The sequence below is a fragment of the Pochonia chlamydosporia genome, chromosome 4 (genome assembly GCF_001653235.2).
Source record: "Pochonia chlamydosporia 170 chromosome 4, whole genome shotgun sequence".
Lineage (NCBI taxonomy): Eukaryota > Fungi > Ascomycota > Sordariomycetes > Hypocreales > Clavicipitaceae > Pochonia > Pochonia chlamydosporia.
Window position 1 is genome coordinate 902656 of NC_035793.1, and position 13272 is coordinate 915927.

Consider the following 13272-nt stretch of genomic DNA (forward strand, 5'->3'; position numbering starts at 1 on the left):
AGTCTGCAATTTAGACACTGCTGTCTGAACAGTGCTGCATTTACAAACTAGAACTAAGACTTTGGCAAAGATTCCCAGAGATACCCAAATTAGACAGAATGTAGACACCAACCAGTGCCATCAGCACATCAAGTAAAGCTCAACCAATTCCGAACAATCTGCCTTTAATGCTATGCAAAATATAGTACACCAAGAAAGAATCCCATTCTTTACCTATGCCCCAATAACAACACCACTCGGCAGCTCCAACCCTACCGGCAGCCCATTAATAAACTTGTCCGTGTACACCACACCCCTCCGCCTAGCAAGATGCTCCTCAATATCCTTATACATGTCATACCTACAAATCATTAGCTCGCTGCTCTCCAAACTTCAGTCTCAGTCACACTTACGCGTTCATCTCCTCAATCGTCAAAATCTTCTTTGGATCCTCCACCTTGTACGTCGTAGTAGACTTGTTCACCGAGAATCCTACCCAAGTTAGGTTAATCCCGAAAAAAAAAAGGACACAGCCATCACAACATACCAATTCTCTCGTTAATGTTATACGCCGCCTTGGCAGCAGCGGCTTGCACCCTCGTCACTCTAGGCAGTCTCACATCATCATACACGGCAAGAGCCTCGGCGATGCTCCCTCCAAAATGTTGCTTGTCAAACAGGATGCCCAACGCAGCCGCATCCTCAATGGCCATGCAGGCGCCCTGGCTTTGATGCGGCATCATCGGATGACCGGCATCTCCAAGCAGACAAACTCTTCCCTTTTGAACGTAGGGATACGGGTCGTGGATCCAGAGTCTCCAGGGGCGGATCTCCTGCCCAATTTCAAGATGTTTGAATACCTGTCGATCTAGCTCGGGATATGGTTCCAGCAGCTCCTCGACCGGGCGATCGGCGCCTCCCCAGGTCTGGTTGGCATAGTCGCCTTTTTCGCGGGGGAAGAAGCAGTAATAGGAAAGGAGCTTGCCGTCGTTGCAAGGAGACAGCACAATCTTGTCCCATTTTCCTTCCTGGCCACCCCAATACTCGAGAGCGCTGTCCTTGGAGTAGTCCACTAGACCGAGCTTGACGGCCTGTTCAGAAGTAACGTTGGCGTGCAGGCAGCTTTGTTCTGATGGCCGCTTCTCGGGCGTGATGCCGATGGCGCCGCGGACGGCTGAACCGATTCCATCTGCGCCGATGATAAGGTCGTGCTGGGCGGTGTTTCCATTCGCAAATGTAACTGTACCACTTTCGACGTCGATACTTTGACACTATTTACCAGTTAAAATGGACTTCAAAATGAAAGACAAATTGTTGTAACAAACCTTGTGGTTAACAATCAGTGTCGCCGGCTTGCCTACCCCTTGTTCCTCCAACGCACTATCCTTCAACATGGCATGCATGTACTGCCGATGAAACATGTTATACACATATCCCCATTTCTGTTCGTAATCATCCAAGTCGTATACGCTGACCGGCTCACCCGTCTTCCAGTCCCTGTTTATCAATTTCTTGAGAACGACGGGATCACCCTTGGCGACGTCGACTTTCCACTCATGCAGCCACCGCGTGCCGTTGGCAGCGCATGATACGGAAGCACCCACTTCTCCTGCAAAGTCAGACTTCTCATAGATTGTAACGGTGTGGCCTGATCGACGGAGGGCAATGGCCACAGACATGCCTCCGATGCCACCGCCAATAACACCGACGTTGAGGCTTCGCCAGCCTGGAGTGTTGTTAGATCCCATTTCGGTATCTTTTAAGTATACTTGAGAGATGATGTTGAAATTGAGAAGTACAACTTTTCCGGAAAGAATAACGGGAATATTGACTTGTATAAGCCAGAGATGTGTGTAATGTCTTGGATCACGTATTGTTGGTCAAGTCAAGCTGGCAATGATATCTTGTTCTTGATGCAAACTAATTCGTCACATGAACCACTATATAGCCATGCATAAGCCAATCGTTCGTCGGCTGCAGGCAGCACACAAAGCACTTTCCTTTCGCATGCCGCCATTGTTGGATATCGCATCCCGACATGGATGTGGCGAGCTTCGGTTCGCGGCGGTTGGGTGCGTTATCCGCAGTGTCGGCTATGTTCCCCCACAACTGTAAACCAAGCCATCCAGTATGTTAGCCAAAGCTAATGCGGAAGGTACGTCTGCGCAGTGTGTAAACCGTCTGTATCCGCAAATCTTATTCACATCGATCAATCGTGCTTTCGATTTGTCGGAGACGGCTGTTCGGGATTGCGGGATCCTCAAGCTGGATATGGCTCGTGTGCATGTTGGGAGTTCTGAGCCGCCGGAGATGAACAAGTCAAACAAGTTTATTTGCAAAACAAACATCAATTGATATCATTAATTTCATCGTCGGTTAAGCTCCAAAATGGCAATAATCTGCACAAGTTCCGCTGGGTCCAAATTAACGCCTCGCTTCCAGTCAAGTTGCTAGTAGTACATGTTCCAATATCACGTAACAAACGGAAAGTTATCCCACTGCGATATATCGAGGCTATCCCACCCTAGAAACACCTCCTGTCCAGGCTCCGCAGGAGTTCCATTGCCGTTCAGCCAGTTTCCGGCATCTTCAGATAATGTAGGGATCAATCCACCGGCAAAGGGAGTACGCCGACCCGGCTCGTCTCTGAGCTCATCCGAAGGCAACTCCTTGGTGTCTTGAAGCGTGAATATTTTGGATACATATCTGCTTCTCCCAGTCGTGCCAGTATTTTGGCGCTGTTTGGAGATGGCGTTGGATAACAGAGTCAATATTTCATAGTAATGTGCCGCTTGTGGGCTCTGTGTGGCCAAGAAATTGAGGATGTCTCTGGCACCAGTGAATGCTGTTTCAATGTCGTACTCAATCGACCGCTTGGCGAAAATCTCAAATCCCAGCACCAATCCAGCAGCAAATACTAAAGCTCTGATAACTCATTAGTGGTTGCAATAACGTGTGAGAATATGGTAGCGCTTACTTCATGATACACATGTTTCCGTACAAAATATCCACCGTTCGTGCATCAACGCATGTTTGAACCAGGTAAACAGCAGCATCCAAACATGCTGAAGCCAGTTGCGACTGAGCAATACCCGCACTTGCTGATGGGGCTGTGAGTGTTGATATGAGGATGGGCCTCGTGACGAGAGTAACTGCAAAGTAGTACAAGCACGAAACATGGACGCTTCCAATGGCGCCCTTGGTATAATTCGAGCCAGATAAGGTCGCGGCCCTTGCAGGTGATCGGAGACAGCTAGGTAGATTTTGTGACCACGACTCAATTTCGTTTAGAAGGCTCTCGACGACGGATGTAGATATCTCCTTTCGGTCGTACAGTGTGTCAACGATACCGTTGAGAATGGACACGATTTGATGAGAGGCAATAAGTCTAGCCATTTCGTCCGTCTTTTCTGTTTGAGATATATCTTCAAGTATGGAATTGATGTCGGAATTCAGTCCTGCCGTAGCTGCGGGTCGTCCCAATATGGAGTTGACAAGCATATCAACGATGCGCAAGCTGATCCAAATTCGGATTCTATTCATTGTTAGCCTTGATCCACCCACAATGCAGGGTCCGGCGAGTCGCACCGTGTATTATCCTTTGGGTCATTCAAGTCTTGATATGACTCTCTGCTATGCAGACCAAGAGCTACTGCAGCCCGTGTGGCAATTCCCAGGTACATAAATGCGGCGTTCCTTCGCATTCCCCTAGTAGGTAAAATGCCATAAGCAAAAAGGACCGTACAACGTCAATATCGGGGTCTTCCAACATCCCGCTGAATGCATGGGTTTGAGCTTGTCGAAAGTAGCCTGGCGCAATGTCTCGGGCACTTGCAGCTGATTTGCATTGAGCCCCAATGGCTATAACCATGCCCAACGCCGCTTGCTTTTGCGGGCTAGACGCCGAACCATCAGTCAGAGTAAAGCATTCCTCAATCTCAGTTGGTCCAAAGATGTCTATGAATCCCTCTGTCTAAGCGCACATTTCATCAGCTCGGCGTCGCAAACATACAACAACGTATCTGGGGATTCAACATACCACAGCGCGATAACATTGTGAGTATGTAATTTTGGTATCAATATCCAAGTCTGGGATAATAGACGCTGGTAAATTTCGGGTTGAGCTTGGAGACTCCTTCTCCAGCATGGTGTCACTCTTATCATTGTGCGAGAACTGTGATGGGCCAATCTGCTCAGCAACAATAGATCGCACAAGCTGCAAAAAAGACAATGACGCAGCACCCCCGATGTATACTAAAATTACAGTTAGCAATGCCTCGGCAAGCGTTCGTATCTTTGGAAAACCGTCTCAGAAATAATTACCTCTCTCGCCACGTAAGTTCAAGAGCATCCTAGAATGGGGATTCCCTGATACCGATGACGCATCCGATGCACGATGCTGTCGTCGACTTTGTGGGCTCTCAGGCGCACCGAGACTAGGCCGGGAATCCGATGGCGATGGGGGTCGAAAGGATGAGCTACGCAGCTCTTTCCCTCCTTCTTGGCCACTGAAATCAGTTGCAGAAACCGAAAAGGATTGAGTGCGTCCCGTTTCATGACTTAGTATGTCACTGTGTAGTCCCAGACCAGTGGCATTTGGGCGTATGGTTTGTGTTCTGGGGCCAGAATCTTCAGAGACAGACTTGTTTCTGGAACCGCGTGGACGGAGTGTAATAACACATTGAGATCCAATGCCTCTGCGAAGACAATGAGAGCAAGGGGCCGTGCCGCTGCATTTCTTCTTGGTCTCACGACAGAAGTTGCAGGCCTCAGCGGCACGACGCCTCTCGCTGGGAAGAACTTTCGGGCGAGGCATGCTTTGCCGCAGGCCCAGATTGACGCGGGCTACATGTGCACCCTGCAGCTAACTGTGAAGCTCGTTACGCAATCTTGCTTGACAACAAGACGAAGTCTAGTAGGTTTTAACGTAAGAACTGGGGACCAAAGTATTCCGTCGGCCGCGAGCCCATGCTGACATATGCAGAGATTCCGATATCGACGGGGTCTGGAGCCAAGTGCCGACTGGGGAAAAGCGCGAGGCGAAGCAAACCATCTGGAGTTCCGAGCGGGGCCGATGGGAAACTCATGAACAGCCAGAGGATGAGATAACAAACTTTATCTCGTCAATGCTGGGCGAAGGGCTCTATCGAATGACTCGATTATGTTTGATCCTCTGGTTGAAGATATTTGATGTTTTATTCTGCGTGCGATGGATTCGGTAACCACATCAGAAAAAGCTTCTTCACACTTGGGTCGTAGTTGATCCTCTCTGGAAGAACACAGTGCAATTTGAGCGCATGTGCCCAGCGTCCCAGTCATGCAGCGCATGGACATTTGATGTAACAGCACATGCAGTTCTGCCGAGAAGTGGACAGGTCGTGTTGCACGGATTGCATCTTTGCCTTTAAATACAAATATTCTCTTGATAGATGCGGTTTTCTCCCTTTTTGCATGCATCATCAACTGAGTTGTGTTGTGCCAAGCTCAGAATCACGAACTTAGGATTTCGCAAACACAGTACTTCCGATGGACTCGACACTGTTGACCGGCTGCTCCTGGCTTTTCAAAACTTGGCCAGCTGGTCCCAACCATGTCAAGTCTGGTGGACTGTGCTTCCCCAAGCCAACATTAAAGTTGCCAATCCATGGACCCAAAACCACCAGTTGATGGTCCCACGACTCACAATTGATATCCTACGATGCACCTAGCAGGGAGTGTTGGCGCACCACCCCAAACGATTGCGTCCGTTCTTCATGCCACGCCATGAGGCCGAGGGAATAAAAGTGAGGCGTCAAATGTAGACGTGTTAGTCTCTCACTTGGCCATCACCACCAAGCGCCCCCATTGGCTTCCGTCTTCCTCTGGACGAGTCAAGTCTGGTGTCTCTCAACGCCAAGACACGCCTTCGTGAGAATATGATACGCAACCATGATAGAACAGGGGTGTCCGGTCAGCCGCACCACAGGGACCAGAACCTTAATCTCTCCCCCCTCAAGTCCCGGGAGTCAAAAATGAACTTCCTGTTCATCTGCAGAGCAAACATTTTGAAGCTGGCATCTATTCTGGCCTTTGAATACTCGATCTGGTAGCTTCTAGTGGGTCGGTCTACGATCTTGCTCTTATCGCAATGGCTGTGGGAGCTCAAACTCCTCACGGTCGGCCGGTGTTCATCGTGGAAATGCACCAAGGCGGCGAATCGAGCAATGTTCACGTTCAACCAGGCGTCAACCCTACGATCCCAAATCAGTCGTATGCACCATATCAAGCTACAACTCGAGATGAGCAATATTCCTTCGCGACCGGAACACCTGCACGAACTGAGAAGCCCCCGATAGAAGAGAAGAACCCCGTTGAGATGCGTTATGACCAGCTCATGAATGGTCGGATTGGGAGATGGCTCTCCGCGGCTATCGCATTGGGCCTCGCGGCTGGCGTCATATCGAAACGGCCAGGAACCCTATTATACACGGCATGCATTATCAATATGGTCATTGTACGTTCTCGTCGATGCACAATTACATTTCCTACCAGCGACTAACCGAGAAGCGTCTGTAGGCCGGTATACACTTATTCCCACTCGGTCCAGCAGCAAAACCTATTGCTGCGAATAATGTCCGTCCACCAACATGGTACCTCGTTGTACTGTCCATATCTACCCTCTCTTGGATCGCCGGGATGTCCTTAATGTTTGCAGTCATCAGCGAAGACGACAAGTACGTCATATTCGATCCCAAGAAGCACGCTAGGCGAGGTGTAGGGACGTTGATTGGGACTGGAACGGGCACACTTGCAATGTTGGAGAATATAACCATTGCGTGCGGATGCATGGGAGCCAGTGCTTTGTAAGTTCAACGCAAGCTGATAGCAACATCGGGACCATGCAGCCGGCAAAGCTAATTTAATCTTGCAGAATTTGCTGTTTATACCAGTGGTACATTGTGCGGCGCATTTTTACCGACAAGTTTGAAGAAGCGGATATTAGGAAGGCCTTCTCCGGATAGTGCAGTGTACTTCGCGATGTTCAAGATTGACTGCTGTAATGATATACCCGACGCTTAATTTTGTATCGAATGGCCCCATTTAAATGCCTCGAACACACAGGGGAATTAAACACCCCTACGTAGTGACGATTAAAGGCTAATGCATAAACACCATGACAAAGGGGACCCAATATCGCGGTTGCAGTCTGGCGTGGTGTGGGTCAATCTTGCGCCTCGGCGCATCGAATGCCCGAATGACAACATTTGAACTTCCCCTCTCGACGCCAGCAACTATAAGTGGTTGTTCTGGCACAAACATCATTGAAATCTCCCAAACGCATACGAATTTCAAAAAGCAAAGTCACAAACACTCTGTCAAAATGCCTTCGAGACCAGCATTCGATGAACTTCCTCTCCGAAAAGATGGCCCTCTTGGCAATGCGTGGGGTCTCTTCGGAGCTGACGACCAAAGCGGCATGCTCAACCTTCTTACACCCGAGACCACAGCCAACGCAGCTCGCGAAATTGTCGAGGGAGTGCGCATTTCCACCGACTGGGCCCTGGATAGTATGTCGACGCCGTGTTTTGGTCGCCCTGCGTTGCAGCACACTATCAAGCATAAGGCTCCCAGGACGGTGAACGACGACGAATTGGTGTTTAATACGCAGAGCAGTTCGCAGTGGGATGGATTTAGACACTACGGTTATCAGAAGGAGAAGATTTATTTTAACGGGAAGTCGCAGGAAGATGTTATGAATACGCACGTCAATGGGATTCACGGTATGCCATTCCGCCGCGGCATCTACTAACAAGACCATGTAAGATTGACAAAACACAGTGTGGGTTGAAAACGGGGGCGTTGTAGGCCGTGGCGTTCTTCTCGACTATGCAGCATGGGCAGATGCCAAAGGTATCGAAATCAACCCATTTGAGACGGTGTCGATCCCCGTATCTACGTTGAAAGAAGTTGCTGCCAGCCAAGGAACGACCTTTAAAGAAGGTGACATTCTCTTCCTCCGCACTGGCTGGACAAGAGGGTATCAAAAGATGTCGAATGACGAGAAAGTTGCGCTGGCTGCTATGCTGCCCCCTCCGGCTATTGGTGTCGAATCGTCAGAAGAAACGCTCCGATGGCTCTGGGACAGTGGATTTGCTGCCGTTGCGGGGGATCATCCGTCAATGGAGGCGTGGCCATGCCAGAACCTGGACTTTCAACTTCATCAGTGGCTGTTGGCGGGCTGGGGGATGCCGATTGGGGAGTTGTTCGACTTGGAGCGGCTGAGTGAGGAGTGTGGGAAGAGGAAGAGATGGACATTCTTTTTCAGTAGTATGCCGTTAAAGGTGAGTGAATTTGCTGCTTTCTTGAGATCAAGCACTAATGTTTGGTAGGTTCCTGGTGGTGTTGCTAGTCCACCGAATGGGGTGGCTATTCTCTAAGGAGATATCACAGACGTGTAACAGCCATGTTTTATGACCAGCTATATTTAGTAGAAGTCTCTGTCAGATTAACATGAAGTTGTAAATACTATTCATCTTTTCACACTACAAGTATCATCATGCAATTCCAGCATCCTTCTCCAGCTCCTCCCTACTCGGCGACCATTTATCCTGCAGCTCCTTGTCCACCGTCCTCTCAATAACCTTCTTCTCCCACCACTCACCCCAGCTGGTCAGGAAGATCCTGTCCCTATCCTCGGGAAAGTCGCTGCGCGACATTGCCGCGATGATGCTCTGTGCGCCCTCGGGTACAGACTTTGCATCCGGCAAATGGGCGGGAATTTCGATCCCCGAGCCACGTCCAAGACCTGTGTGAGGAATCAAGCCGGGCGAGACGGCGACAACATCACACTGGCCCTGGAGCTGGCGTCGCCACCAGTGCGCTCCGAGGAGTTGTACGAATTTGCTGGCGCGGTAGACTGGGAAGGGTTCTGCGCCAGAACCATTCGCGAGGGTTGCTTCGAGGGTAGCTGTTATTGTCAGCAAGTCAGATCTACGTGATATTGTTGCATGATTAGGGATATGAGACGTACCTGGATCGTCAATGTTGCGAACAGCACCGGAAGAAACGACAACAACCCGTGATTTAGATGCAACCAGTTTCTCACGAAGTAAATGCGTCAAATAATGTTGCGCTGAAACCACACTCAGAACTTTTATCATTTCAATCTCCGTAATAGAAGGACTCACAAAAATGGTTGATAAGAGCAGCGTCGCACCATTTGCCATGAGTCCCTTTTTCCCCGCCCTTCAACATGCCGGCATTCAGCATCAGATAGTCAATCCTGTCGGTGCCAACCTTTTCTAGTGCCTGCTGGGCAAATGTCTGGACGGTCTTCAGGTCGGACAACTCAACGGGTAGAACGGTCACGGCATTAGCGGCCTTGTCGTACTGCAATTTGGCAATGGCATCATTGGTAGATTTGGTGTCGCGGGCGCCGAGGATGACTTTGTATGGAGTTGCTTGTTCCAAGAGTTGTTTGAGCACTTCGAGGCCCTGCTGATCTTAGTACATGTAGCAGATGATATGGTTTCAATACTTACAATGCCGGACGAAAAACCTGTGGCGACGATGGTTTTTGAAAGGGAAGTCATTGTGTTAGTGTTTGGATGAAAGTTGCTGTCACTTTTGTTCACGTTTGTGAGAGGACGGCAGCTTTATATTTTAGTTACGTGTCAGTCATGAGCATTGTCTTGATGTCATGGAGCTAAACCTGGAGGTCCACCTTCGTGTCACCAGCAATGGCACCCGATCCTTTCTCCGCAGGTGCATATGTAACTAATTCAGCCGACCTTCCAGGCATTGGCTGAGGTAAATAAGAGTATTCTTTCGTACTAGACTTCTATTACGATACTACTAGCTCCGGGACATCGATCAGGGCATCTGCCCAGCTGGCGGGGATAACGGATTTAGGCTCGAATTTTAGTTCCCAGCTTAGAAGCTCAGCGTGGGGAAGGGACTGACTTATCCCGCAAGGAGAGGATGCTTACCAATGTTTTTGGGTCTTGCGGAGAATTCGATGTGTAATCATGTAAGACATGCGGGCAATTATGGAGTAGGTACAGAGTAGAATTAGGCCTCAATGAACGCGGCAGCTCCAATAAACTCCATACATGTATATTTTTTGGAGTGGCTGCAGTTGGAGCTTGATGCAAATGGAAGGTGATGTTGATGTTTCTTGTTGTCCACACATGGCAAAGAAGAACACCAACAATGTATTTCCTACTTAATCCGTACTCAATCTCCGCCTCAAACATCAAAATATTCAAACGCTCTGTTCAGCTGACTCCTTACCAACCATTCTGGACTATCATCATTCCCACTCATAATACCCTCCAGAGACGTCACTCCATTACAACGCGCCATTAATACACCCTTCCAAACAATCTCAGCGCCATATCCCGCCCGAACTGCTATCCGAGCCGCCATCTTCGCACCAACAGCGACCGTCAATCCAAAGGCTTCAAATGACGGACAGCCAATTTGTGCATCGCTCCAATCAATTATGCCCATAATATGGCCGGTAGAATCGAGAAAGATGTGCTCCCCTTTGAGGTCTGCGTGTGTAAGAACCTCGACTTTACTACCATCAAGCGTAAGATGTGAGGGAGCTTTCAATCCATCTGGTGTAATGATACCCTCCAATTCCATCAATTGTTTTCTCGTTCGTAGCAAGTTCAGCGCCTTGGTCGCCTGGCTCACCAATTCTTCAAAATTTGCTTCCTCGCCTCTTCGAATGCCAATGCGTAAAACATCTTCAGCACTTACGCTCTTCATGGAAACCAGAAAGTCAACCAAGTCATCTTCTGTAACTCCTGTAATCGCATGCATGTTGGATTCCATAGACACCCCGCTTGCCTTGTGGTACAATGCGTACCTCCACCCGTGAGGTTGCCAGATCCCGAGATCAATGCACGACGGGACAACGGGGGCTATTTTCTCATTTTTTCTAATAAGATCGAGCAGCTTCTTTTCTCGTATCAACGGCTCCGTATTGCTCTGATCAACTGGGAGCCGGACAATGAGCGCGTCATTGATCGACCAGACGATATGTTCGCCGCCTTCGCTGCTACGGCGGAGATGGACTGGGTGAGGGATTTGAGGTAATGACTGGAAGAAAACCAAAGCTTCTGAATCCGAGACTGAGATTCTACTCATATTGAGCCATTCAATTTGAGCGATGTGTCGGTAAGGGCGATGGAGGGATTGGGATATCTCATGATTGAAAGGAATTGGATCAAGTTTAAACAAAAGCATTAACGTGCTGGCCGAGATGAGTCAAGCGGCAACTGCTCGATCGGTATCCGTCATCTAGTTTCTCACTGCAACACATACGACCTCATAGCAAACACGACGATTTGTTGTTTACACTACTATTAAGGAACTCAACATGCACTATTCATAATTTCCTTCATCATCTGCATCCCACGTAAATGTGTCTCATTCAAGTCATTCCGGCACAGCCTGACCACGATACATCACCACATTGCAACTCTAAGCGTACCTCAACTCAAGGAAGAACCCATCGCATCTTCTCTGCAATCCGTTCCTGAGCCTCCAAAATCTTCCCATCGCCCCCATCCCCCCTCTTCTCAACCTTACCATCCTCCTTCCCAAAGTACGACCCGTCCATCTCACACGTAGCACCCTCAGGAGGCATACTCCCATCCCTCAGAAAGTTCCTCACATGCTTCACAATACACAACGAAGGCATAGCCAGCGAACAATGTCCATACGCCTTCAACTCAACCAGCCTCGAGTCCACAAATGCCTCATTTGCCGTCCTTGCGGCAGTAAGCGAGCACACTGGGTCATATGTCGTGGACAAGATGAGCAGCGGATGCGTCGTCTTGACGCCCTTTTGCGGGATGTAGTTATGTGTCCGGGGAATAGCCCACTGCTGCTTTGCGCCGTATTGTCTGCTGAGGGTCGCGGCGAAAGACAAGTTTCTGTAGAAAGGTTGCATTTTGTCATTGTACGCCTGATGTCCTTGTGCCCAGTACTTGGCGCCGGATATGCCGTCGTTGAGGGTAATGATGTCTGTAGAATCGCCCTTGATCTTGGCAAAGGTTGAGAATGTGAATGCTAGAAGGGCATCTGTTGCATTGCCGTTGAGAAGATTGGCTAGGGTTTGGGCGAACTTGGGCCAGCCCTTTGGAGCGTATGTCGCGCGGAAGAAGCCATCTATCAGGAAGTTGTTGGCATCGATGGTACCATACGTTGACGGATCTTTGTAGACTGAGATGGGCTCGTCATGTAATTGACTCGTGATTCCGGATATCTTTCCCTTCAGCTCGGCTGTGGTCTTCGCAAATGAGGCGAGGGGACAATCGCCACCTGCCTTGAGACATTCGTCAAAGAACCCATCTATCACTTTGAAGGTGTCGACGAAATCCATTTCGAGAATATGCGCCTCATACCACTCGAACTGGTTCGCAACTCCGTCGATAATGACTCGTTTAGAACGTTCGGGAAACATGGTTGCATATGTCTGTCCCAAGAGTGTTCCATACGAAAATCCCCAGTACACCATGTCCCGTTGCCCGAGAGCATCAAGGATGCTGTTCATGTCGGCAGCAGTTTGCGGCGTGTTGACATATTTTCCGTGCTCGCCCATGTTTTCAGCACATGCCTTGGCATAATTGGTGCTCCAGGCATGGCGTTTCCCGCTATCACGGACAACATCGTCATCGCGGTTATAATGGAACTTGGTTTTTGTCTCCTCATCCGGGTAGCATGACGCCAAAGGCGTGGATGAGTTGACACCTCGAGGATCGAAGCTCAGCAGGTGGAAGTTCTCTCCTACAATTGTGTTTAGCTCGCTGCCAAGCTCATAGAGGAAACCGAATCCACTGCCACCTGGGCCACCGGGGTTGAGAAGCACGTTTTGTGTTGCATTCTTGCCCCGTAGTCGAATCAATGGGATGTTGAAGGTCTTGTCACCCGAGTTTGTGGCATTGAATTGATCCATTGGCACATTTATGTCGCTGCACTCTACCTCATGATCATTAATCTCGCCACATGGTGACCATTTGATCTTTTCACCGGGATAACTGCGAAGGTTCAGCCCAGGAAGTGTAGCCCGGTGCTGTATCCTTGAGACGTAGTGCGACGTCGACGTGATCCATAGCAGGGCAGCGAATGACAGTGCAATAGCGTGCCATCGCTTCTTTCTCTTAACAGTAAGAGGTTGCGAGACATATGTCTGCTGAGGGAACAGCTTTCCATTCATGGCGCTGGGTGACTTGGAGCCTCTTGCTTGCGACGGAGGGTCGTTGGAAGGTGAATCCTTTGGGCTGGACATGTTGACGACGC

General features: G+C 49.4%; 7 protein-coding genes across 7 annotated transcripts; 2 read left to right on the forward strand and 5 right to left on the reverse strand.

Moving 5' to 3' along the window:
- Positions 1 to 213: 213 nt before the first annotated feature.
- On the reverse strand, positions 214 to 1727 carry VFPPC_07692 (salicylate hydroxylase; the record flags this gene model as incomplete). The annotated part of the gene is made up of 4 exons (XM_018286510.1): positions 214 to 340; positions 393 to 471; positions 527 to 1250; positions 1305 to 1727. The coding sequence occupies 4 exons, from the start codon at positions 1725 to 1727 to the stop codon at positions 214 to 216; spliced, it is 1353 nt and encodes a 450-aa protein (XP_018143174.1).
- Positions 1728 to 2450: 723 nt separating this feature from the next.
- On the reverse strand, positions 2451 to 4795 carry VFPPC_14286 (fungal specific transcription factor; the record flags this gene model as incomplete). The annotated part of the gene is made up of 5 exons (XM_022428911.1): positions 2451 to 2904; positions 2957 to 3514; positions 3633 to 3952; positions 4019 to 4233; positions 4303 to 4795. The coding sequence occupies 5 exons, from the start codon at positions 4793 to 4795 to the stop codon at positions 2451 to 2453; spliced, it is 2040 nt and encodes a 679-aa protein (XP_022284370.1).
- Positions 4796 to 6106: 1311 nt separating this feature from the next.
- Positions 6107 to 6980, forward strand: VFPPC_07693 (hypothetical protein; the record flags this gene model as incomplete). Its single annotated transcript, XM_018286511.1, has 3 exons — positions 6107 to 6472; positions 6535 to 6821; positions 6890 to 6980. The coding sequence occupies 3 exons, from the start codon at positions 6107 to 6109 to the stop codon at positions 6978 to 6980; spliced, it is 744 nt and encodes a 247-aa protein (XP_018143176.1).
- A 359-nt stretch (positions 6981 to 7339) lies between these two features.
- Positions 7340 to 8396, forward strand: VFPPC_07694 (cyclase protein; the record flags this gene model as incomplete). Its single annotated transcript, XM_018286512.1, has 3 exons — positions 7340 to 7739; positions 7798 to 8300; positions 8349 to 8396. The coding sequence occupies 3 exons, from the start codon at positions 7340 to 7342 to the stop codon at positions 8394 to 8396; spliced, it is 951 nt and encodes a 316-aa protein (XP_018143177.1).
- Positions 8397 to 8513: 117 nt separating this feature from the next.
- VFPPC_07695 (Short-chain dehydrogenase/reductase SDR) lies at positions 8514 to 9551 on the reverse strand (the record flags this gene model as incomplete). The annotated part of the gene is made up of 4 exons (XM_018286513.1): positions 8514 to 8926; positions 8990 to 9091; positions 9147 to 9453; positions 9501 to 9551. 4 exons carry the CDS (start codon positions 9549 to 9551, stop codon positions 8514 to 8516), a joined length of 873 nt encoding a protein of 290 aa, XP_018143178.1.
- A 655-nt stretch (positions 9552 to 10206) lies between these two features.
- On the reverse strand, positions 10207 to 11115 carry VFPPC_07696 (transferase; the record flags this gene model as incomplete). Its single annotated transcript, XM_018286514.1, has 1 exon — positions 10207 to 11115. One exon carries the CDS (start codon positions 11113 to 11115, stop codon positions 10207 to 10209), a length of 909 nt encoding a protein of 302 aa, XP_018143179.1.
- A 352-nt stretch (positions 11116 to 11467) lies between these two features.
- On the reverse strand, positions 11468 to 13261 carry VFPPC_07697 (alpha beta hydrolase fold-1 protein; the record flags this gene model as incomplete). Its single annotated transcript, XM_018286515.1, has 1 exon — positions 11468 to 13261. One exon carries the CDS (start codon positions 13259 to 13261, stop codon positions 11468 to 11470), a length of 1794 nt encoding a protein of 597 aa, XP_018143180.1.
- Between the last annotated feature and the right edge of the window lie 11 nt (positions 13262 to 13272).